The 25,154-nt window shown below is 55.6% G+C and overlaps 1 protein-coding gene across 10 annotated transcripts in view; it reads left to right on the top strand.

Annotated features, from left to right (window-relative positions):
- CUX1 (cut like homeobox 1) overlaps nucleotides 1–25,154 on the top strand; it is a gene marked incomplete at both ends in the record, with an annotated part of 363,457 nt that overhangs the window by 317,711 nt on the left and 20,592 nt on the right. For 5 of the 10 annotated variants that reach the window (XM_080830219.1, XM_080830218.1, XM_080830217.1 and 2 more), the window contains 4 exons: nucleotides 3,917–4,219; nucleotides 7,726–7,914; nucleotides 13,813–14,077; nucleotides 19,275–19,998. The exons of the other annotated variants lie outside the window; for them this stretch is intronic. In XM_080830219.1, coding sequence (XP_080686345.1) covers nucleotides 3,917–4,219; nucleotides 7,726–7,914; nucleotides 13,813–14,077; nucleotides 19,275–19,998 — 1,481 coding nt within the window. Of the gene's footprint in view, nucleotides 1–3,916; nucleotides 4,220–7,725; nucleotides 7,915–13,812; nucleotides 14,078–19,274; nucleotides 19,999–25,154 lie in introns of those variants that run through there. 10 annotated transcript variants of the gene reach the window in all.

Here is a 25,154-nt window from a genome sequence, read left to right as displayed (position 1 = left end):
TCTGACCAGGCTACGGCCATACTGCCAGTGGCCCGACTCAGCAGTTACGGGAACGAGTGAAGGAATGAACCGAGTAGCATCTCTTCATTCTTTCCTGGCACTTGGTCCTGAACGAATTGGAGCTGACGTATAATTTACACACAGCAAACTTCACTCTTCGCCCCTGGAAGTGTCCTGTGAGTTCTGGCAATCAAGACGCAGACTAGTTCGACCACCCCCCCACTCCCCCAGAATTCCCTTCTGCCCCTTTGTAGTCTAGCCCTGCCCCCCAGCCCCCAGCAGTCGCAGATCTGGTTTATGTCCCTGTAGTCTTACCTTTACTAGAATGTCATCTCATCCGTACCGTGCAGGGAACTGTGGAAGAAACCGCGGTAAATCACGAGATTATACTGAACGTAGGGGACCTTCATATAAACAAATACATTTTTTTTTAATTTATTTATTTGAGAGCGAGCGAGCATGGCAGGGAAGGGGCAGAGGGAGAGGGCGAAACAGATTCGCACTGAGCAAGGAGTCCGACACGGGACTCAGTCCCGGGACCCCAGGATCATGACTTGAGCCAAAGGCAGATGCTTAACCCACTAAGCCACCCACGCACCCCCTAAGCAAATACATTTCTTTTTTTTTTTTTAAGATTTTATTTATTTTTATGTATCTGTCAGAGAGAGAGAGAGCACAAGCAGGGTGAGTGACAGGCAGAGGGAAAAGCAGGCTCCCCTGAGCAGGGAGCCCGATGTGGGGCTGGATCCCAGGACCCCGGGATCATGACCTGAGCCAAAGGCAGACGCTTAACTGACTGAGCCACCCAGGCGCCCCAACAAACACATTTCAATACAGTTTAATAACTGTTTTTATAAGAACACAACAACAACAAAATCCACCAAATTCAAGTTGTGTTTCTCAGCACTAGGTACATGGGGGGTTTATTCCTTACTACCACGCTGTCTGCATCTTCCAGATGAGGAAACCAGGATGTCCCAAGAAGTTGTGAATGTCGTTCATGTGAACACAGCCGTCTGGTAGAGGTCACCCCATCCCTGAGTTCATATCTTAGTGCCAAACCCGGGACTCGTCCTTTTTTTTTTTCTTTTCAAAATGACTTTGAATTACGTGGAGTGGAAGAAAGCCTTATTCCTTCAGGAATTGTCGCTTTAGACAAAAGCCTCTAGTTGCTGATGTTTGGGGGAAAAAAACAGGAATGTGTCTTCTTTTCCATTGACAACGTCTTGTGTTCTGTCGTGATGGTCAAGGACGTGCAACCACGTGTCCTTCCTGCACGCAGGGGCCCTGGGGCTTCTTTTGGCCGTGACTTTGGTTACTGAGTTTGCTGGTCCAGGTGCGCCGGAGCTCGGTGCTCACTGGAAACGGCTTTCTGAAGAAATGACTCTTTCCAGGCACCTGCGTGGCTTAGTCAGTGAAGCATCTGCCTTCGGCTCAGGTCATGATCCCCAGGTTCTGGGATCGAGCCCTGCGTCGGGCTCCCTGCTCCCAGCAAGAAGCCTGCTGATCCTTCTGCCTCCCTCTATCTCCCTCTCATAAGTAAATAAGTAAAATCTTGAAAGAAAGAAGAGGGAAAGAGAGAGGGAGGAAGGAAGGAAAGTAATGAATGAATGACTCTTTCCAACGTGATGTTCTCAGCATAAGGACTCACGGGGTCTCCCGACGGGGCCGTGTGCTACTGCATCTGTCCGTGCCCATCCAAGCACGGGCCCCGATCCTGCTCTCTGTGAGCTGAGCACACGGTGGCATCTGTGTGCATGTGTGTCTGTCTCTGAATAATGTCCCCCAGCACGAGCGCTCAGCTTCGAGTCTGTTATGGTTTAGACCCAGACTCACAGCAGAGTCTGGGGCGCACCAGCCCGGCAGCACGCGCCGAGTACATTTCAAGCCCCCGGTGGAGTTTTTGATCTTAAGGGCTTTGGCCGTGCCTGCAGTCATGGTTGGGAGCACCGAGAGGTGCCAGGAAGGTGCGACCAGTACCTCTGTGTGATTCTCTCAGGGCTTCTCGGTGGTTCTTGGTAGCAAAAACCCACGCGAGCCCTTGCTGGGAATGCCTGGGAGGAAGAAACGTCCCACCAGCCGGGGAGCCGGGAGCTCATTCTCGGCCGGCGCGGCACGAAACACCAGGGCAGGGGCCCCGGGCGGTCTGTTGGCCGCCAGGCAGCCATGCTTTTGACCTTGCTGTGGGTTACAGGACACAAACCTGAGAAGGAGTCTGTTTATCATGTGGGGATTCGTGCCATCCTTGACAGTCCGCAGTGAGCAAGATGGATGATCTGCCAAATCGCTCCCTCGCATGGGTGAATCAGGGCAAATTTACAGTACAATTTCTTTGCTGCTTCAGATACAAAAATAACATTTGCTGGGTTTTATATCCAGTTGTGTGATGACCTGGAGGTGAGCAGAGAGAAGAAATCCGATTTGTAGGATTCATATTGCCTTAAAGATTTGTATGGATCATTTCTGCTGTTTACGCCTATCTCTTTTACATCTTTCGCAAACCACCGGGTTCTGGTTTTGTTTTATTTTTTTTCTTTAAGCCACATCTTCGAGGCTGAGGACACGGGTTTATGTGACAGTGGAACTCTGTTCCTGCTTAGGACAATAAACGGGTTTATGGGTTGAATTGCAGTTGTTTTATTTGGAATTTTCTCCTCCTGGGTATGTATACGAAAGAGCCCTTGTATTCGGAAGGCATCTCCCACGCTCTTGAGTTTAGGGTAGGCTTTTATCCTGGATGTGGTATGTCCAGGAAAGGACACCCCATGTCTACGAAACTCAGTCATTACTCAGCGTTAATGTTTTGTCTCGTTGGGTAGCGAGTGTTTGCGGGGGGATGCCCGTGTGTTGCCGATGTTCTGCGAGTGGGCTGCTTTCTGAGACGTTATCATCTCTCTGGGGCCAGAGAACCCATGTGACGACACCTGGCCTGGCCCCTCACACGTGATGCCGTGCGGTCTTACCCTGTACCCTGCTCGATGGGGGGCAGGGAGACCGTACCAGACCCCGAGCCACTGGCAGATTTTACCTCACGGGTAGGGCCATGGTGTAAATGACTCCACGCTTTCCTTCCAGACACAGCCTTTCTCTCTCTCTCTCTCTCTGTAATTAATTAGGAAATGGCCAAAGCCTTTCTTTATTCCAGACATCCCAAAACTAAAATGGATGCTGGGTTTCACAGGTGATGCTGACCAACCAGAAGCTCCCCAACAGAGCTCAGGTGGCAGCCACTCTGGTCCCATCTGTCCCCGACAGCGGGGACAGCGTGGGTGGCGTAGATAAACAGAGCTCGGCCTTCAAAAGCACGTCCTGGGGTTTGACGGGGAACAGAGTGGGCGCTCCTCTTGGGTCGGTTCCCTCCAGGCTGGGTGCTGGGGGGCCCTCCCTCCGGGGTCACAGCAGAAACCCACATGGGGCCCCGGGACTTGGTCCTGGGAAGCCCCCGGAGCCGGCCACCGAGGCCTTACCCCTCTTGTACGGTCTTCCTCACCGTGGTGGCCACGCCCCGTGGGCAGTCCTTTAAGAACCCACCCATTCATTTCGTTCTGGAAATTACGGACAGAATAAACTGGCAGGTTATGATTCCACCAAGGTTCTTCGGAATTCGGGAGCGATGGGGTCCCGTGGGAAGGAATCGTGACTGCCAGAGCCCACGGTTCATGGGCCAGCAGGTTCTCAGCAGAACGCCCTTGCACCGAGCCCGCAGAAACCTTTTGTTTAACCCCCTGCCTAGGCTTCCGTGGCCGTTACGTTCTGTTCTGTCGGAACGTGAGAGGTTTCTCCCCGCTGTAGCACCATACCTTGCCACGCCGTCCCGCACGGGTGTCGCACCAGTACCTCCTTGGTCAGGAAAGCAGACGTGCGCCGTGAAAGCCGCCTCTTCTCAGGCCCAGACTGTCGTGTGCTTTAATTACAGAAAGCACTCCAAAGACCTCCGCCAGCTGCAGCCCCGCACCCGAGTCCCCGATGAGCTCCAGCGAATCCGTGAAGAGTCTGACGGAGCTGGTGCAACAGCCCTGTCCTCCCATCGAAGCGAGTAAGGATGGCAAACCACCAGAGCCCAGCGACCCACCCGCCTCCGACTCCCAGCCCGCCACCCCGCTGCCTCTTTCCGGACACTCGGCCCTCAGCATCCAAGAGCTGGTGGCCATGTCTCCAGAGCTGGACACCTACGGCATCACCAAGAGGGTCAAGGAGGTGCTGACGGACAACAATCTCGGTAGGTTCCCTCCCCGGCTGCCAGGTCGGGGGCGGCGGGTCGCTTCCTGGGGGTTTCTGGAAGGACGGGTGGGGGGCACCGAGGCTGAGCCTGCCAGCGGGCTTAAACGTTGAGAGCTGCCTATAGGAACAGCTGCTCTCAGAGCCTCCCCCGCAAATCTGGGACAGTGGGGCCCCGGCTTGGGCTTGTGAGTGGCACCCTGCCCGGCAGCTGATGGTCCATTATCGTCCCCACCTCCTGCCTGATGCTGCAGCGGCCTCCCTTCCCCAGGCCCTCCACTGGGAGGCAGTAGGGAGCCCCTGTGGAACTGAGTTGGCTGCTTCTCCTGCGAGGTTTCACCCCAGACGGGGCCATCCGCCGCGTGCCCGCCCCAGCGGAGGGCCTCTGTGGCACACAGACACTAGCTGTGACTGTGGCAATAGCAGAGCATTTGGTCATTATAAATCCTTGTGTTCCCGTGGTGCAGTATGAACCACATGGGGTTCTCGTGGCTCAGGCACCCGGAGCACGGAAACAGCCACTCCCCGGACACTTAATGCGGGCCTTGAACTCACAACCCTGAGATCGAGAGCTAGGATCAGGAGTCAGATGCTTCCCCGACTTAAGCCACCCAGGCGCCCCAAGTGCCCCAAACGCTTCTGTCCTTACTTCCCAAGTGTCAGTGTCACTTAAGGGGCACTGTTCTGTGCGGTGCACGTGAAGAAAACCCCGAAGAGTGGCTGGATCTTGCAGAGGGGCCTTGCGTGTCTGCTTTTCCCAGGAGACAGGAAAAGAAGGAAGTCGCAGGGAAGCTTGTGCGCTGACTGCACAGCCCGGGGGCTCAGCGGCCAGCTTGCCGCCCCACCGCGTGTGCAAAACAGAACAAGAGAAAAAGTAACGTCCGCTGAGAATGTTTATAATTAAGTTAATTCAAAAAAATTGAAATTTCAAAGAAATAAAAATGGCCACGACGTCCCCCATGTTCATCAATGATTGAAACGCACAGGGTTTCCTAGACACAGGACATGCCCTCCCTTACAGCCTTGTCACGTGTCCAAACAAGCAGGCCCGATAGAATATTGCTGCCCACTGCCCCGCAGGAAGTGTCATTTCTGTAATCACCGGCAAGCAGCTGAGGAAAACTTCTAAACCACTGAGAAGGGGCGCCTGGGTGGCCCAGTCGGCTGAGGGTCTGTTTGCCTTGGGCTCAGGTCACGGTCTCAGGGTCCTGGGATCGAGCCCCGCATCGGGCTCCCTGCTCAGCGGAGAGTCTGCTTCTCCTCTCACTCGGCCTCTGTGCGTTCTTTCTCTCTCTCTCTCTCAACTAAATAAGTAAAATCTTTTTTAAAAAATAAATAAACGAGCCACTGAGAAGTTGCAGGGTCGCAGCTGTGAGGTCGTGAACATTAAAATCTCGTCCCTGGCCTTCCCATCCCCGTTTCCGTCCTCGCGGGAGTTCTGGCTGGTGTCGGGCAGGTGCTGCCACAGTCGAGCCCCACGGGCCCATGGAACTCCCATCTTCAAGGACTGGGGAGCCCAAATCCGGGGTGAACCTGCCCACACCAGAGAGAGGGGACTCCCTCCTCTCGGAGTAGGCACTTCCGCAAGAGCTCCTTCCCAGCGCCAGCGTGGAGCTGAGAAGCAGTCTCGCCGGTCACTCTAGCTGGTCTCAGCCGCCTCCCCTGCCGGGGTCTCTCAGTGGAGTAGAGGGCGCAGAGGGGGCCAAGTTAGGGCTGAATCATGCAGCTGGAAGGCCCAGATGTCCTCTTGCCTCTCCAGGTGAGATCTTGAGGGGTTCCTGGGCCAGTCTCTTGAAATCAGCAGCAGAGTGCATGTGTGTGCACGTTTCATCGGGTAAGGGCTGGTGGCTTTCTTCGGGCTCTCAAGTAGGTCCGTGACCCAAAAACGACTGAGAGCTGCTGCTCTGAAACCTCTAGAAGTAATAAAAATGTCCAAGAATATTCGTTTTGATCCCCCACCGCCCAACAAGGTGGGTCACGCAGACAACGAGCTGTTTATTACATCTATCACTTTCCTAAACATAGCAGACTCCTTGGGAGGAGACAGGATTCATTTGCCAGATGAGAATGAGAAAATTTTATATAAAACAACCACAACAGAAACCCGGTAAGGACTTAGGATGTTTATAGGGTAAACTAAGAATGTAGGGAACCACAGGTTTTTGAAACTGGTAAACGTATCTATAAATTAAAATGATGCCAAAAAAAACCATTCTCAAATCCAGAGCTTTCCGTGCAGTAAATTTCAGCTTGAAGCCCGGCTTTTTACAAGGGGGTGCTCTGCCATTTCTCACAGTTGTCCTGTGAGCGCAGGTGGCGGTGTTTCTGTCTCGCAGACGGAGGGCATAGACCTGTCACCCACAGTCACCCTTCCGCTGAGGGGCAGAGCTGCTCTGGGCCCAGGGGTCACGTTCTCTACACTCTGTGGCCCCAAACGCTGGCCTGTCTGATCCCAGTCTCCTTTTCCACCTAATAAGTCCTATTATTTGCGTTCTCCCATCCGGTCGCTCAGGCTGTCCCTGATTCTCGTTCTCGCCTTCAAAAGTGCCGGCCCCTCTTAACCTGCCGCTGAATGGCTCTCAGAGAAGAGAAATTTTCTTTTCAAGCCTCTGACGAACATGCCAGACCTGGGGCTGCTCAGCTCTCCAGAGCAGAATTCCCTCTGATCAGCCTGGGGAGCAGGCTGCCCACCACGGCCCCAGAGAAAAGGCATCGAGGAAGGGGTTTTGATCCCCTTTGAGCTCCAGTCAGCAGAGGCAGCTTAGACTGCGGGAATGGACTTTAGAATTGGAAATGGCCTGCTTTTCAGGAAAACAGAGCTGAGGGGCTCTTTCTCCTTCTCTTTCCTGCTGTGACCTTGGGTCAAGTGGCCTGTTTTCTCAGCAAGACCGGATAACCTCGCTAATCGCGAGAGGAGCCAGACAGCCCTGTGGTTTGAGGTTGTGTAAGAGCGGGCTCCCCGTGCGCCACTTAACCTCCCGGGCTCCGGCGAGGGATTAACCACCTCTGACAAGCGCCGCAGGTGTGTTAACCAGGCCTCAGTACATCCGAAGCCTGGAGGCTTTTTTTGAGAGAAACATCGTCGTGTCCCGCAGAATGCGCGAGGAACACTGACTCCGTTACCGATGGAGCTTGTCACAAGTCTGGTTGAAGAGATGCTTCTTTTAAAAAAAAGAGAGAGAGATTTTATTTATTAGAGAGAGAGCAAGCGTAAGCAGGAGAGAGAGTCTGAAGCAGACTCCGCGCCAAGCGCAGAGCCCAGTGCGGGGCTCGATCCCACAACCTCACGATCACGACCTAAGCCGAAACCAAGAGTCGCCCCCTTAACCTACTGAGCCATCCTGGCGCCCTTGAAGAAATGCTTCTAGAAAGTACTTGCTCCGAGGCAGGACCCAGCTGACCAGACTCTGGGGCCTCAGGCCCCGTGTCTGACTTTAACCTTGGCTCATACTTGTTCTTCCAGATGCTAGATCTCCGTCATGACATCTCTCTCCGTTCTGTTCCCAGGTCAGCGCTTATTTGGGGAGACCATCTTAGGGCTCACCCAAGGCTCCGTCTCCGACCTCCTCGCTCGCCCGAAGCCCTGGCACAAGCTCAGTCTGAAGGGACGGGAGCCCTTTGTCCGGATGCAGCTGTGGCTGAATGACCCCAACAACGTGGAGAAGCTGATGGACATGAAACGCATGGAAAAGAAAGGTGAGCCCCACCGCCCGCTCTGGCCAGTTGCCTAAGAAGGCAACATTCGCATATCTGCGAATGCGCCGTTCCTTGTGAGGCCTGTGCGCGGAGCTGGGGAGGGACACTGATCTGTGGTCACGCAGGGCAGAAAGGGGTTTTCAACGATCATCGATTGACGAGTACCTACAAAGACTGGAAAGATCTGTGACTTTTTCTCTCCAGCGGACTGAACCCAAATACATTTTAGCGTTAGGGTGGGGGCACCACGCGGTTCCTCGTGGTCGCCCTGGCAGTCACTGTACCCTGTTTCTTCTTCGAAGCCACCAAAAGGTGAGCAGCACAGTGCTCAGTGGTGGCCCGTTTGTTTCTTGTCTTTGCCTTGGAGGGTGCGTGGGGTAGTACGTCTCGTGCACGTGTGCCACGAGCCAGGGCCTTCCGTATCGTATCTTGTTGGTGAGATCATTCATAGACGCGTTGGTAGACGGGGGAAACTCGGGTTCAGAGAAGCTACGCACCTCCATTAAGGTCACCCAGCCTGGAGCACGGAAGAGCGAATTCTCACCAGAACAGGTCTCTCTGGCTGTTACTTTCTGGGCTGTGGGGCCGTGTGGGATTCAGCCCCCTTGAAGGCCAAGTGCGGCTCTTCTTTCCGTGTATACCTGCAGCCCTCTCCAATGTTCGTCAGCCTTCTTCTTGCCCTGGAGGCCCCAAAGCAGAAATCCCCCAGCGAGGGCACCTCAGTGGTGCCAAGTAATGTCTGCTCCGTCTCCCGGTGGGCCCTCCCACCTGCTGCTCCTCGTTCCGCGGGTCCTCCCCTCAGAGGGCTCAGTGCTGTAAGCTCAGGGAGTGGCCAAATCGGAATCCCTTAGATGTGGAGACGAGGCACCACCCCCATGTGGCTGGGGCTCTCGTGACTGAGCCAGGGGCTGGGCACGGAGCCCAGGCTTACACCCTCTGAGTTCACCGAGAGAGTCTGCTGTTCACGGCCGGCCTGGTGGCACTGTTGTCACCCAGCCAGGGCAAGGGGGCCAGAGCTCCGGGAGGAAGTGAGCATCGCTGATGTCTCCTCCAAGAGCTCCGTGGGGTCGGGCCTCCTGTTTGCCAGCGGCTGTGCTAAGGCCTCACGCAGTCCGCCCAGCTCGGCCCAGCGTAGGCGTGTTCTCCAAGAAAGCTGAGACCTTGGCGTCCTGAGACTTGCCTGATGCTAACAGGCGGGAGCGGGACTCCCAAGTCACGGGCTGCCCGGCTCTGGAGCCGCTGCTCTCAGATGGGTGTCGCGCTTCCTGGTGCCCAGAGCCCACCACCCTGGGACCAGCGGGCCCACGCAGGGCCCTCCGGTGGACTCCGGCCCGCCCTCCAGTGTGTAGACCGAGGCCCTGACACAGGCCACAGCCCTCCGGGCAGCCACAGGCGCCTGGTGCCACATCACCCCCAAAAGTTCTTTAACTTTCTACCTTGGGAAATTTGAAACAAAAAGTCAGAACAGTATCATGAACCCAGTACGTCCATTACCGAGTTTCCACAATTATCAGTGCCCACCTGAGCAGCGTTGAGGCTTCCTGCACGCTGTCAGAAAGCAACGCCTGCCGCCTTGAGCTCGGTGTGGCGGCTGCTCCCGGTGCCGGGGAGCCCCCTCCCGGGGAGCCCCCTCCCGTGGCCAGCCCTCCGAGGCCGCCCCCTGAGCAGCCCCCCAACACCCCCCGTGACTGCAGGCATCAGGAGAGGGACAGCCCTGGTTCCATCCCCCCCTGGTATGTTTCTCTTCGAAGGCCACTAGGGAAGAACCCTTGCCCCCACAAGTAGATCTCGGGGGGCTTCCTAGTCCGGCCCTCCTTCAGCGCGGGCTCCGGGCGCCATCTTGTGTTACAGAAGAGTTACTGTTTCGGCCGGGCCCAGGCCCCTCCTCACATCCCAAGGTCCCTGAAAGCGGCTGTGGACCCACCGTCTTCTCCCTCCCTGTAGCAGGGATGCTCACTAGAGGAACCTTCTCCACACACCCCAGTGGGTGAACCAGAGCTTAGCACTGCTGTGCTTTCCGCCTCTTACTGGTCATCCACCCGATGGGGGCGACCCGCTGGGCACACCAGCCTGGGTTCTTTCTGGCCACCGACTGTTTCTTTATGGTTTTTGTTTTTTAAAGGTCTTATTTATTTATTTGACAGACAAGAGATCACAAGTAGGCAGAGAGGCAGGCAGAGAGGGAGAAAGCAGGCTCCCTGCGGAGCAGAGAGCCCGACGCAGGGCTCGATCCCAAGACCCTGGGATCATGACCTGAGCCGAAGGCAGAGGCTTTAACCCACTGAGCCACCCAGGCGCCCCCCACTGACTGTTTCATATGCATTCCCTTTGGGGCAAGATTTGCCTCCTCAACTATGTTCCTAGATACAATCCTAAAACAACAAGTTAGTTCATCACTCTCTGGTCTGCATTTCTGCCTCTGTGGGACGAGGCCGGTCATGCGGACTTCTCTGGGTTGTGAGCATCAGAAAGAACACGCCGAGCATAACCACCAGCCCGCGGAAGCGCTCAGCAAATGAGTTTTTAGAATAACTTGGGTCCCTTTAAAACAGACAAAAGCCTGTCGTGGCTCCTGGTCTAGACTGGATGAGAACTTACGCTCCGGGTGATCCCGCGTGCTCTCTGCTTCCCGCTCTTCCCGAACGAAAGCTTTGCTGCTTCTCCCGTTAGCTCCCGCGTCTTCTTGCTCTCCTTCCTTCTTCCTTCCTCTGAACATCTCGTCTCCACTGCGGTCCACCTTCTGCTTCCTGTCCCTTGCCGAGATGGCCCTTGAACCAGCCTGTTCACGCGGCCCCCAGTCGCTCGCACGCGCACACCGCCTGGGCTAGCTCGTGGGCTCCTCTCCCCGGTGGCTGCAGATGAACCCCGACCATCCACAGTCGTCTCCTGTGACATTCATCTGTGACCCGGATGTCAGGGCTGCCTGTCACGTACCAGCTGTGTGACCCGAGGCAGATCATCTCACTCCCAGGCTTCGGTTTCCTCCCCTGTACACCATGACGGTCAAGGTCCCTCTCCCCGGCCGGAACTGGGAGGGTCACTTGGCAGGTGTTGGCTGCTGCTGCTACAGCCGCTCCTCCTCCCCGCTGCTGCTTGAAGGAAATAATATTACGTCCCATTCTACATCCGTCTTAAGAAGTTGTAAGGCATTTTCCAACCATGTTCAAGCTAACCCACTAGAAAGCTCACTATGGAGGACTCGTTTGCTGGAGAAGTCTGCCTGGCTTTTAACCTGAAGCGTAGCTGGGAACGGGCAATGCGTCAGGACAGAGGGGGCAGGGGAAGCCCGACAGCACAGAGAGAACAGAGAGCTTGAACCTGGAGGCGTGTCCCCTTTCCTTGGCAGCTGCCCGCAGCCCCCTCCAGTCCCCCCCCCCACCCGCCCCGGTAAAAGGCCACGTCAAGGGCATGAGGACTCTGCTCCTTCCCAGCTGCTGGGCTGCGAGGCTGTCACCTGCTGCCCCTTCCAGGGCAGGTGCACGTTTCCTGAAGCGTCCAGCCCCCCAGCCCCCTCCCCTGCACTCCAGGGCAGGCCCCCGCCTCCTCGGCCCCTTCCAGGCGCTGGGCTTCAAGTGCCCCCACTCTCCGTCACCCGCCAGCCTTCCGCTCACTCTAGACTTTTTCTCAAGACCGTGGTCCCCAGACTGCGGCCTTCCCCCATACCCGTATCCTGCCCCATCCAGGGGGATTTTAAAACCCACCCCCACCCCGTCTCAGGCCTCAAATTCTCTGACCTCTTCAACCCTGGGCTTTTCTCCCCGAGTCTTGCCGTCACCCACAACTGCTCTACTTCCCGGACACCCCACTCGCTGACCACTTTCTGCTGTCCTTCCGTGTTTCCCTGGCTCGTTCGGCCTCCAGGCCCCCGATCTTCCCTCCCATGCTTCGCCGCATCATTTTGCCTTCTGGTACCCTTACCTCCTTCGGCCAGCATCCCAGACTCCATGATCCATCATTCCAGGATGCTCTGGCCATCGTCCGAGGTGGACTCCTCTCTCTCCGCCTTCCCATTCGCCATCCCCCAGCAAATCCCAGCCTTGGATTAGCGCGCCCTGCCGGCTCTCTCCACCCGCCCTCCTTGGCTTCCGGGACCGGGGCAACCCAGCGCTACATGGGTTGGTGCCGCCTTAGATTTGGGGGGCCCCAGCTTCAGCGGGGTCCCTGCTCTTCTCCCCTCTCCCAGCCACCCCTTCTCAAGACTCTGTCCCCATCACTTCACATCACCTCTGCTCCTGCCTCCTTCCTTCGGGAGAACACGGGCCACCGGCTCTCCCGCCCCAGCCCCCGTCAGCTTGTCTGCACCTGCCGCCCCCGCCCGTCCTGCCTTCCGCGGCACCTGTAGGGATCCCCGCTCTCACCTGTACCCCCAGCTCTCTCCCCTCAGCTTTGGAAACACTGTCAGCTCGCGCTCATCTTTAAACCCGCCCTCAGCCCTGACTTCCCTTCTAGAAGCCATCCTGTCTCTCGCTGTTCGTTCTCATTTGAGCATCTGAACGTCATAGCTCAGGCTCACTGCCTTCACCTCCTCACCTCCCGTCGAGTACTCCGCCTCCTGCCGCCCGGCTTCTGCTCCCACAGCGACACTGCACCGTTCACCACAGTCCCCAGTTCCGTCCTAACCGCTAAAGCTGCCCTCTGGGTCCTCATCAGGCTCTCTGCAGCACTGCGGCCATCGGTCATCTCTCCTCGCTCACCCCTTCTCTCCCACCGTTGTCCCCTCCTGTCTCCCTCCTGGCTGCTGCTTCCTGGTGGACCTCTGCCCACGGGTGTCCCACGGGGTTCCGTTCTCAGCCCCGGTCTTTCTCCTCGACGGCACAGATGGCAACCGCGGTTTCTGTTCCGATGGTCCGAGAATCTCTCTCCCCAGTCCGGCTGTTCTTCTGAGCTGCATACCTGCCTGTCCCATTGCCTACCGGACATCTCCCTGCGGGCGACTCAGAGACCCCCTCCAATTTCACTGTTTTCAGACGAATCACCGTCTTCTCCCATCTTCCGTGCTGCCCAGCCCAGAGACGCCAGCAGCCCCCTTCATCTCCCAGCCTGAGACCAGGGGGCTCCTCCACTCTCTTCAGTCCCTCAGGAGTCTGTCCGCCGGTCCTGTCAGCTCTGGCCCTTACCACCCCTGCGCCCTCTGCTTTTCTCCAGCTCCTTCACCGGCTCCCCGGTTCCAGTCTTTATCATTCTTACCTCCTAACTGAGGGCCTTCCTGCCAGCCTGCCCATCCGCCCCATCTTCCAAACTGCGGCCAGAGCAGCCTTTCCAAAACACGTATAGCTACTCACACCATTCCCCGAACTAAAACCTTTCCATTTCCTCCCACTGCATTTAAGGTCAAGTCCAAACGTCCTGCCTACCCAGACTCTGCCTGTCTCTCCAGCTCCTCCATCCCCCTCCACACCCCATGTGCACACACACACACACACACTCTGGAACTGTGCCGTCTCGTGCCCCTGGGTCTTTGCACATGCTTGTCCCACTTTTTGGAATAGCCTCCTACCATCTTCTACCTCATCACCTATTTTTTCTGGTTAATCAGTCCTTGGCCTTCAAGATTCTCCTGGGAAGCCTCCCTTGACGCCTCGCTGAGCTCTGCAGGGGTCACCTGTACACTTCTCTGCATCCCCCACTAAGCCGTTAAGCAGGGACAGCCGGCGACCTCGCAGTACAGCAGAGCAGGTCCCTGATGAGTGTGTGTGTTGGGTTTCCGAACAGTTCTAGTCCAAGTGTTTTGAGACGCTCTTGGGAAGGGCAGGGCGGAACGGCCAGCTGGCAAGATCTACACAGAAGTCATTGTGAACCGACGGGGCACCGTGGTACTGTGGGTGGGGTGGGGTTGGGGCCTTGGGCGGATCTCCCACCGGGGCCTGCAGCTCAGTCCGCTCTCTCTCCCTCCCTCAGCGTACATGAAGCGGCGGCACAGCTCAGTCAGCGACAGCCAGCCCTGCGAGCCCCCCTCCGCGGGCATTGACTACAGCCAGGGCGCCAGCCCCCAGCCCCAGCACCAGCTGAAGAAACCCCGGGTGGTGCTAGCTCCGGAGGAGAAAGAAGCTCTGAAACGAGCTTATCAGCAAAAGCCATACCCGTCACCAAAAACCATCGAAGAACTCGCCACCCAGCTCAACTTGAAAACCAGCACCGTCATCAACTGGTTCCACAATTACAGGTATGGTCCGGCTTGGACCACTCTGGGCCCAGGGAATCCGGGCTCCGGGAGAGCGCGCCATCGGCCCTCGGGAAGTGGCTTCTCTGTCCTGCAGACAGTGGCTGGGGACGGTGCGCAGGGATGACGCTCTGGGACTTGGCCCTGGTTGGCTGGGGGACTAAAAGCTTGGTGTTTGGTCGGTTAGTTGGCTTTTCAAAGTCTCATTAGAGTTTTTAACTCCCAGAATGTAGAATCACATGGTCAGAGACCACACACATCTGCTGTGGCCAGAAAAACTGTTATCACTCAGAGAGAACGTAGGCATCCGTGGGTCCACAACAGCGAAAGTTTCTACCTTTTTTTTTTTTTTAAAGATTTTATTTATTTATTTATTAGGGAAAGAGAATGAGGGAGAGAGAGTGTGAGAGGGACGAGATCAGAGGGAGAAGCAGCCTCCCCACCGAGCGGGGAGCCCGATGTGGGACTTGATCCTGGGACTCCAGGATCATGACAGCATCGTCTTCCAAATAAATCTGAGTAGTTTTGTCATTAAATAAATTGAGTTAATGAAGATTTATTGAGCATCTACTAGATCTCCAGACACTGAGCCCAACTGTTTTAAAGATTTATTTATTTATTTGACAGACAGAGATCACAAGTAGGCAGAGAGGCAGGCAGAGAGAGAGGAGGAAGCAGGCTCCCCGCTGAGCAGAGAGCCCGACGCAGGGCTCGATCCCAGGACCCTGAGATCATGACCTGAGCTGAAGGCAGAGGCTTAACCCACTGAGCCACCCAGGCGCCCCCCAAGTGTTTTAATCAGCACGGTCCCACTTGATCATCACAGTCTTTTAAGGGACACATTTTTACCTGCACTTCATAGGTGGAAAACCTAAAACTCCGAGGGGTTAAGTAAAGGACAGAGGCAGAAGAGCCTAGTGCTCTCCCGTAGAACAAGGCAGACAAGGGTAAGATGTTTGGATGAGCTCATGAAAGTCCACGGACACACAGGCTTGTGGACCACGGCTGTCATCCGGACTTCTCTGCCAGAAACCGGGACTTCCCAGGGCCGCGGTGAGAGTGAGTGCTGAATGCCCTGGAGGTGACCATCAATTGCTGGTTGTCATCAGAACGTCCCTTTTCTCCAGGGCTCAACAGAACTGGGGCAGGTGCTCCTGGTTCTACCCAGGTGACCAGGACACACACGTAGCCGGTGCAGGTAGCGCCCTCCCAGTTTCTCACCTCAAACAGGCAGTGGCCAACAGCACACCCTAGACAGCAGGCCCCTGCCTTCTCTGTTAGGCTCTGCTGCGGTTTCCCAAGTGGCCCGGCAACCCCACTCCCACCCTCAGGTGCTGAGCCAACTGGGAGGTTTTAAAATACTAGACGGGAGCCAAAATAATACCTTGACTGCTGATGAGAGCCAAGTGAGCGTTCGTAGCTTAGCGTGAGAGCCTAACAGCCCTGCTGCCTGACCCCCTGGAACCAGGCAGATTTATCGGTCATGGCAGCACTTGTCGCCCGCAGGCCTCCCCGTGTGCGGGCTGCCTCCTGTGAGGACAAAGCAAGCACACGAGCTGAGCACGACCAACTTATTCATCCTAAATTCACAGATGAGCTAAAACCAGAGGCAGAGCAAGGCTAGCCGGGGTGACGGTGGCGCTCCCTCTACAGGGAAGGAAGCTTCAAGAGCAGTAGACAAGGGAAATGAAGGAGAATGAATGGGAACCTGGGCAGAGTTCCCCAGAGGCCTCCCCTTCTTTGCCAGGTGTTGTGCAATCCCATTTTCACTTTCCAGACACAGAGGTGCATTTGAATATGTATTCTTGACCCTTCTGCACACTGTGCCCATTTTAGTGCAAGTGTGGTAACTCGAGAGGACCGAGTAATGTTGCTGCCTGTTACACAGAGCAACTCCGGGTACCATTTCCCCCGGCCCCGCTGGGGTCACCTTTTCCCCCAGATCTCACCCACAGGCCTCAGCTGAATGGCGGTCCCTGCCTCCTGGCCAGGGCACGCGCTCTCCAGAGTCCTCAGCTTCTGTCACTCATCTTGCTGACAGCTATGGGACTGCCCACCCCATCACAGGTGGCCAGCCGCTCAGTGTGGCGAGGCCCCATGTGTGCCTTTAACATGAGCAAATTCAAGCATATGCAACACAAGGGAGAAGGGGCAGAGAGGAGGAGCAGTAGAACTCGGAACTTAGCAAAAGAGCTCAGATCCAGATCTAGAGTAGATGCTCAGTAAATGTTTCCTTTCAGAAATAACTGCAACAGGGGCGCCTGGGTGGCTCAGTGGATTAAAGCTTCTGCCTTCAGCTCGGGTCATGATCTCGGGGTCCTGAGATCGAGCCCCGCATCGGGCTCTCTGCTCAGCAGGGAGCCTGCGTTCCCCTCTCTTTCTGCTGGCCTCTCTGCCTTCTTGTGATCTCTGTCTCTGTCAAATAAATAAATAAAATATTTTTAAAAAAAGAAAGAAAAAAGAAGGAACCGCAACAAAGCGGGCTGGGCTAAGACAAATGGAAGAACCGGGCAGAGATTCGTTTCAGCCGGAGAGATCTGGAAAAAATATCGTGGAAGAGGTGTGAGATGTGCAGGGTCTTGAAAAAAGAACTGAAAAGAATTTTTTTTTTTTAAGATTTTATTTATTTCAGAGAGAGCACAAGCAGGGAAGAGGGAGAAGCAGGCTCCCCTGCTCCCCTGATATGGGGCTTGATCCCAGGCCCCCCGGGATCATAACCTGAGCTGAAGGCAGACACTTGACCGACTGAGCCACCCAGGCGCCCCTGAAAAGAATCTTTACAAGCCACAAAATAGGTCAGATGAGAAGTGAGCACTAGGTCATTCAGAATTTGCATAAAGCCCAAAGAACTGAAGTCACCCAGTCACCCAGGAGACAAAGTGCAGAGCAGAGAGTGAGTTCTCCCTCCGTGGCATCAGCTCTCCAACTAAACGCTTCGAACAGACACCAGCTTAGCCTGGTAGACCCCCAAGAGCTTCATGTAAGGACTGGCACGCATGCACCAAACTCCTCAGGGAGGAGAGAGTTTCTCACATTCTGCGGGCGTTGGACGGCAGAAGTTGATTTTCTTTTTTTCCCCTGCCCTACCGGAACCCACAGGGAATAATGGGGAAGGGGGGATCAATTTTTAGACACATCAAAAAAATACAATTTTACTTCCTCTTATCCTTTCACTCGGAGGGCATTAGAAGTATCTTAAGGTGACCATTCGCCCAGGAACAGGGCCAGGAATGCCAGAACAGACTACCTCCCACAGGACACCTGGTCTCCTCCTAGAAGAACAGGTCAACCCAGGAGAAACTGCCGGGCCCTAAACACCACGGTGTCCTGCGAACCTTGTGTGACTTGTTTGAAAACCAGATCCGCTCCTGGGACCTGGTCTGTCTAGATCAGAAGACGGTATTTTTCATGGACATGGAGACAAATCTAGACTAAGAAGGATGAGGTCTCCAGTCGGTGGAGCATGTAGTACATGCCAGGCAGTCAACCAGGAGCGTCTAATCAGATTCTCGAACAGCCGAGGGTGGCAGCCAGGATACCAGGCCCCAGGTGCAGCTGTCCCTTCCCTCCCCCCCAGGCCTTTTAGCTCAGCCTTAGCACCTAACACCAGGGATTCTGTCTCTCAAAAGGCAGGTGGAGGGTCTGAATAGTCCCCTTTTTTTCTGGGTCTACTATGTGTCCTATATTATCCGTTAATATTTTAGTCTTAACATCTCTGCAAGGAAGATGCTATTCTCCACATTTTTCAGATAAGAAATCTGAAGCTCAAAACAGCTCAGGACCTTTCTTCCAAGCTGTATAGCTACTAAGTCTTACAAAGCCAGATTTCAAACCCAGGTTGGCCTGGTCCCATAAAAGCCTGTGCTCCATTCTGGGCCAGTCCGCCCCCTGGGACTCAGAGTTAGTACCCAGCAGACCTGTGGCCTGCCCGTCTAGCTCCCACCTCCCCAGCCCGGGTGGGACGGGATTAGGCGTTCACCCCAGCAGGCATTCCTGGCTGCCGAGGGCCTTGAAAGACAGCAGAACAGGCTCGCCCTCGCAGCCCGGTGTCCAGGAGCCTATCGACAAGGGCTTGCATTTCACAGGCCCCCGTGGTAGGCCCAGAGAAGAAAGTCTTCACTTATGCCAGAGAACTTCCGGGGGGGGCGGAGGGCGGTAGGTTTAGGACCTCACCCTGCAGCTCTCACTCAGAAACCATCCTCAGGACAAGGGTCAGGGCTCAGGCCATGCCGGGAGCAGATACCAGCATGAACACATCACCACCACCGAGGGTTTGGACACACCGGGCTGAAAACGCTCTCCCTGGCTTCAACACTCCCCACGTCCAACACAAGGCCTGGCATATAGTGGGCTCTCCAAACATGTCACCTCTACTGGGGTCTATGTACTGCAGAAAATATTTTTATCGCATGTCTAACCAAGGGCTGTCGGGAGGCCCAGTTTCTGCACGACAGTGGGCTTCGAGCCGGATGACCTGAGGATGCTTTTCCAGTAACAGCTGGCACACTGATCAGAGGCTTTTCAGCTCTTCAGAATAACCATCTAGAGAGTTCGGATGGAGCCTAGTGCCGTGAGCAGATGGAAGGAGAAACTCTAGCACAGAAACAGACTTAAGAGTCCTTTCCTGATGTCACTCAGGGCCCCAAGACGGGGAAGGCCAGGGTCCATCTGTAGCTGCTCCTTCAGACACAACAAAGTAAGGGAGCGCTGGGTCCCCGGTAGGGGCGGTCCTGCTTGATGGCAACATGCTTGGTGTGTTGGAGCGCCTATGTGGTCTCCTTCCTGCCTGATCGAAAGTGACCCTGCCCAGGGCCCTGGCCCCGATCTGTGGCTCAGAGCACCAGGCTCAAGCTTCTGGCCCTGGGCGCTGTGTATTCGTTGGTTCTCTCTCGCGTTAGCATCCATCCTGCATTTCCAGCTGTTAGTCCCGCCCGCGGTCACCACCGTGTACCCCGGGCCGGGCGGGGCCGGGGTGTGCAGGGTGCGCGACCGGGCCACCCGCAACCTGCTGGGAGGTGGGGCGGGACGGGCATGTGGGGAGGGCGCCCTTTGAACGAGGCACACGGGCGCGCCGTCCTCGCGGGGAAGAGGAGGCCAGCAGCCAGCCGAGGGACCACCCTGCAAAGGCGCAGGGTCTGGGAACCTGCGGGTGACCCCCCAGCAGCCCCGCTCACGGCGCCCTCCCGCTTGTGTCTCGCAGGTCTCGGATCCGCAGAGAACTGTTCATTGAAGAGATTCAGGCGGGGAGCCAGGGCCAGGCCGGGGCCAGCGACTCCCCGTCGGCCCGAAGCAGCCGGGCGGCGCCCAGCTCGGAGGGCGACAGCTGCGACGGCGTGGAAGCCGCCGAGGGCCCGGGCGCCGTGGACGCCGAGGAGCCGGGCGGCCCCGCGGCCGCCGCCAAGTCTCAGGGAGGGCCGGCCGAGGCCCCGGAGGAGCGGGAGGAGGCGCCGAGGCCGGCGGAGAAGGCGCAGCCGCCGCCCTCGGGGGCCCCGGCCCCGGACGACGCCGACGACGAGGGCCGGCCCCGGGCGCCCCCGCCGCCGCCGCCGCCGCCGCCGCCACCGCCCCCGCCGCCCGAGGGCCCCGTCGACGGCCCGGGGTCCGTGCCAAACCCCGCCATCGCCGCCGCCGCCGCACCCGCGGCCGGGGAGGACGCCGCTACCTCAGCCGCCCCGCCGGCGGAGGGCCCCTGCCGGGCCCGGGACGGCGCCGACAGGAGTTCCGCTTTGCCAAGCACCAGCGCGCCGGCGGCCGCCCGCAGGGCCAGCTCGCTGCAGAGCCTCTTCGGCCTCCCGGAGGCGGCGGGCGCCAGGGACTCGCGAGACAACCCCTTGAGGAAGAAGAAGGCCGCGAACTTGAACAGCATAATCCACCGCCTGGAGAAGGCCGCCAGCCGGGAGGAGCCCATCGAATGGGAGTTCTGAGAGGGCGCCGCCCGCCGAGCCGGGCCGGGCGGGGCCGAGCGGGGCCGAGCTGGGCCGAGCTGGGCCGGGCCGAGCCGAGTCTGGCCGAGCTGGGCCGAGCCGGGCCAAGCCGAGCCGAGCCGAGCCGAGCCGCGTCTCGCCTCGCCGAGCCGGGCCGAGTCTGGCCGAGCTGGGCCGAGCCGGGCAGAGCCGAGTCTGGCCGAGCCGGGCCGAGTCTGGCCGAGCTGGGCCGAACTGGGCCAAGCCGAGCCGAGCCTGGCTGAGCCGCGCCGGGCTGGGCTGGGCTGGGCCGGGCCGGGCCGGGCCGGGCCGGGTCGGGTCGGGCCGCGCTGGGCCGGGCCGGGCAGAGGGGCGGGCGCCGACTCCGCGGCCTGGACCGTGTTGCGCACTTACCGCCCTGCGGGCCACAGGGCAAAATCGCCATAGGCCAAGGTGCATATAGAAAACAAAGGAGCATTAAGCCCAATCTATGTCGTGTTTTCAAGGAAGAAAACGGAAATGTGTAGTCGAGCTTTTTTGTACCCTGAAGTGTTTTTTTTATTGCCCTAAGTGATTTCCACAGGTTCTGGAATAACTCTTACAGCTTTGCCTTGCGCCCTCCTCTTTCGTGTGGGCTTTAAAAAAAAAAAAAAAATCAAACCCACATATTAAAAGGGGGCTTTTTATCTGCCATCTAATGGCTTCAGAGCGATAATACACTATTATCTTCTTAAACCAGGAAAAAATGGGGGGGAGGGGGGATTTTTCAGAAAAATTAAAAAAGAAAGTTTTTGTAGCTGTTCAGTTGCCACTAAGAGATTGCACAGTCAAACCGACTCTAAACACACTAGTTTGGATTCCTAAATATTTTCAAGTAAAGAATCTTCTCGTTTGAGACTTTGAATTAAAATAAAACACATTTACTCCACATATTTTTTAACAGAAAGAGAAGTCACATCAGGAAACGATCTGATTTTGTGGTAGCTGAGGTAGTGTTTTCTCGTACGTGCATAGAATCCTGACATGTAGTGCACAGTGATCCATAGCTTTAACTGACCTCTGGGCTTTTGCCGGCCAGGGTCTGTTTAATACACTCCATTCTAGGCCAAATCAGGACAAAAAGAAAAGATCCGAATCTAGGTATTTTATAATCTGCTTTTTAACCTCTAACCGCAGAGCACGCTGATCAGACCTCATATCTCGGAGGTTTAGGAGACAAGTTAGAACTGTAGCATGTCCCCGTTCATTCTGTTTAATTTATGGTGTCTACGTCTGTGTTAGCGCGTCGGCACGCGTGCGAGCGTGTAAAGCACGGAGGAAAGAGTGGGCCGCCGAGGCGGCGGCAGGCAGTCGGGGGCCGCAGGGGCCCGGCCGGCGTGGGCAGCAGGCTTTCCTTGGCACAGAAGGCAGCACACCGCACAGCACTCTCCCGGGCGCCTGATGGACTGAGCCCCACCAGGGGCCGCCGCTCCCCGGGCCTGGGCAGGGCTCTCGCGCACGCGCACTCTCTCTCTCCCCCCCCCCCCGCCCCCCTCCACCCGCTCTTCCCACCACAAGCACTGAGGACTGTTGACGTCGTGGGAAGCTTCCTTCCCTGCAGAAGAGAGAACGTGGCAGTCTGGGCTCTGCTCCCACCCCTGTAGACGGGCCGCACTCACACACGCTCTTCACTTCCAGACCAGACCTTCCATTGGCGCTTCCTTCATTCTGCCTCTTGGAACAGTTCTTTTATGCACAGTCTAGGGCAGTCTAAGTACAAATCAGAAGTCTAACTTGTCTCGGATTCCTCCCGTTGTCTATGTGTATATGCGTGAGAATAGAGGCGGATGAGAGTGTGCGTGTGTGCGTGTGTGCAATTTTATACGTCTGTGTATTTTCTTAAGTACCTGTGCACACATAGAGTGCATTACTGCCACCTTTTTTCAATAAGCTGTTTTATCAGTTATGGCTTCTACAAGTTTGCTAATTTAGACTCCTTTATTGCCATATCTTTAAACTAACAATAGATGATTTCGGTATATATATATATTTTTTTTTGCTTATTTATAGGTGCTGTATTTTATTATCTGATTGTTAGGAAGGGATGAAAGGGGCAAATATTCTTAGAGGGATAGACTGCCGGCAGTATTGGGTATAATTTACAAGATGTAGTTGTCCTACTGTATATTACTGATTGAAAACTTTTTGACCGTATTGTGTATCATTGAAACCTTTGTCTTAGGTCAACATCTTTGGATGGCATTTTAATGGTGCATTCATTATTTCTTAAGTTTAATTAATATTACCTTTTTTGATTTGGGGGGGTGGGAGGGAGTTATAATTTTCAAGGTATGCTCCCACTATTACACCTCAGTGTGCTTGTATTAATTAACTTTGTAGGACTTTGACTGTAAGATGTGAAACCACATTTCTTGCATGATGTTTTAGGAATTATGTAGTTCATTTACAGTCTTTTAACCTGCAACCGCAGCACTTAGTTCAAGTTTTCACAAATTTAAGAGTCACTACACTAAAGACAATGCCTTTTCATGAATAAGAAGTTTTCAGAAGGCTCTAGGAGGCTGGGAGGCAGGCTGTTTGTCTTTCGATGGTCGTATCATCTCTGAACTTGATACCCGGTTCAGTGAGAAGAGAATTCAAAATGGAGGAGCTTAAGGGGAAGCAGATTACCATCTGGCTCGATGCAGGTGCGTTAAGAAGAGCGAGTTGGCGTTAGTGACCCCCTAGGACAGTGAGTAGCAGAGCCCCTGACAGTACTGTGGTGTCCTCTCCACGAAAACCTCGAGGGAATTTTGTCATCGTGTGTGATCAATCTCGGAATATCTGATTTTTCATTAGAATGAAAACCAGGGAGTTAACCGAAGTACTAGGGTAGTGTTTTAGTTTTAAAGGCATGACTGTTATTTACAAAGGTGTTCAACCCGAGGAAATTGAGAAAGTATAAGTAAGTTTGTCCATTCTAGTGGCCAAATAGAAACAGTAAAACAGCCACTCGGGCTCTTCCAAGCGGTTTAGTCCTTTCTGTTGGGTTTTGTTGGTTGGTTTGTGTTTTGTTTTGTTTCGTTTTGTTTTCTTAACTAGGTTTTCGTTGATTTCCACTCTACCTTTTTGGCCAGACTTACATCTGGGTGCTCGATACAATCAGTTGGTTAAAGTTTGCTTGCGGTTCTGTGTTTGTATTTTTTTTTCCCTCTATTTATTATTATTTTTTTTCAAGCGTGACCCCAACCGTATGATCTTTTGTGTCAAGCTTTCACTGTCTGTAATACTTTTAAGAGCTGCCACTAAATAACAGAAACCTTTCAGGGGGTGGGGGGAGCGTCCCCCCTCCTTGTCGCACCTCTCAGTTCGAGTCTAAGGGTTGATCTTTCACCTTGATAAGCAATATTCAAGTGCCTTGAACAGCATCCTCTCCGGGGGGCGTACCTTCAGCTGGCTGGCATTCCAAGCAGTAGCTCCCACAGGCAGCCGACCTCCTCCTCTCTCTCTGCTCCATCAGTTTAAAAAGCTGATTTGTACCTCTCCCCTGGGGAAAACGGTTCCGTATAAAACACTAACACTTAATTACAAGCTCCATTATACCATTTTAAATGGCTCCTTTTTGTTAATTGGAGGCAGTGTTCATAACTTAAAGGTTTTTGCCATTACTTAGCTGGCTAAGTGGAAGCCCGGTATAAAATCAGTGTTCACATCCAGCCTCTTGACCCTGGGCTCCCACCCACACTCGTCTGTGGGGTATCTGAGGTGGAAGGTGTGTGGGTTCTGTCCCAGACCCGGGCCTGCCCACTTCCACCGCCTGGCTCCCAGGTGACCGCCAACGTTGAACTTCGGGATCAGTCGGGATGTCTGTGATTTCTCTCCGGCCGCCCGGCCACCCTTTCTAAAGAAAGGATTCCCCCAGCCAGCTGGCTCAGCTCGATTATTCTCAGAGCCGACCTGCGTGAACAGCACCCCGACCTGGGGTAGCTCGTGAGCAGCAGACTGTCCCAGGACGCAGGCTTCCAGAAGTCTCCAGGAAATGCCAGGCTCTTGACTCGTATGACTACTATTAAACCACAGCCACAATGTCTGTGAGAGGGACTGAGGCAAAAAGGTGACGGTTGTGGGCTCCCTGCCCCGTGTCCTTGCTTTCGGCATCTTTGTTTTCTCCCCATTTAAAAACCATCCTGTCCGATGCGGACGTTCAGGTCCGCTGGCTGGTGGTCCAGACCCAGAGAGCTACAGGGTCGAGGGTTTCTCTGTGCTCTCTGTGGCTGTGAGAGACCCTCCCCGTGGACCCGCAGCCCCCGGCCCAGCCGGCCCGCCTCTGGGAGGAAGGAAACCCCTGGTCTCCCTCCATGGCCCGAACCATGTCAATCGTGGGGCTGTGAGGAGACTAAGCAGAAGGCAGGTTGTACTCTAACCGGAGGGAAAGCTGTGGCGTGGGCTCGTGGCCCTAAGATCGTGCCCCAGTCTCACACACACATACACACACACACACACACACACACAGAGCTCAGTCCACAGGTACCTTCCCAGCAGGTGGACTGGGTCTCTCTGTTCCTGCAGAACTCCTGCCCTCTCTCGCAGCAGTGATCAATGAACTCTATTGACGTTCTATGCAATGTTTCTCCTCCCTCTCATCTTAGAAAAACAAACCTCACTGAAGATAACAGAGGACCCGGGGTGCGGGGAGTAGATCACACCCTTCCGGGATGCGCACCGCGTGAAGCGGTGTTCACGACTTACTCCATCTCGAGCTGGAGGACAACAGCCATTGCCTTAAATGCACTATGACAGCCGCCTCTCGACAGGCCTAAAAACAAGAGTCTGCCCTTAGCCATCACAAGCCCCCTCTCTGGGGGGCCAGCAAGCCAGCCGCGCGGGGGGGCATGGAGCAAGGCGAGGTTCGGGCCCGCGTGGCCCGCGGGGTGGGCTCTCTGCCACGTTCCTTCAGGCAGGCCGTTTCCTTCCCTCCCTAGATGTCCTCCCTGTCAGCACACTCCTCCTCTGTCCCCTTCTACCTCACTAACCTGTGCTCCCACTTGACGTAACTCCCTTCAGAACCGCGAGGCACAGGGGGGCTCTTGGCGGGGAGGGGAGAGCCGAGAGTGCTAGAATCGTGGCGTTCGTGAGTGTGTCTGGGCCTGGCGGGCAGGCCTCCTTCCCTCCTCTCTCTCGTGAGCACAACACGGACG

The sequence above is a fragment of the Martes martes genome (assembly GCF_963455335.1).
Source record: "Martes martes genome assembly, chromosome: 18".
NCBI lineage: Eukaryota > Metazoa > Chordata > Mammalia > Carnivora > Mustelidae > Martes > Martes martes.
This window is presented reverse-complemented; position numbering and strand designations above follow the sequence as displayed.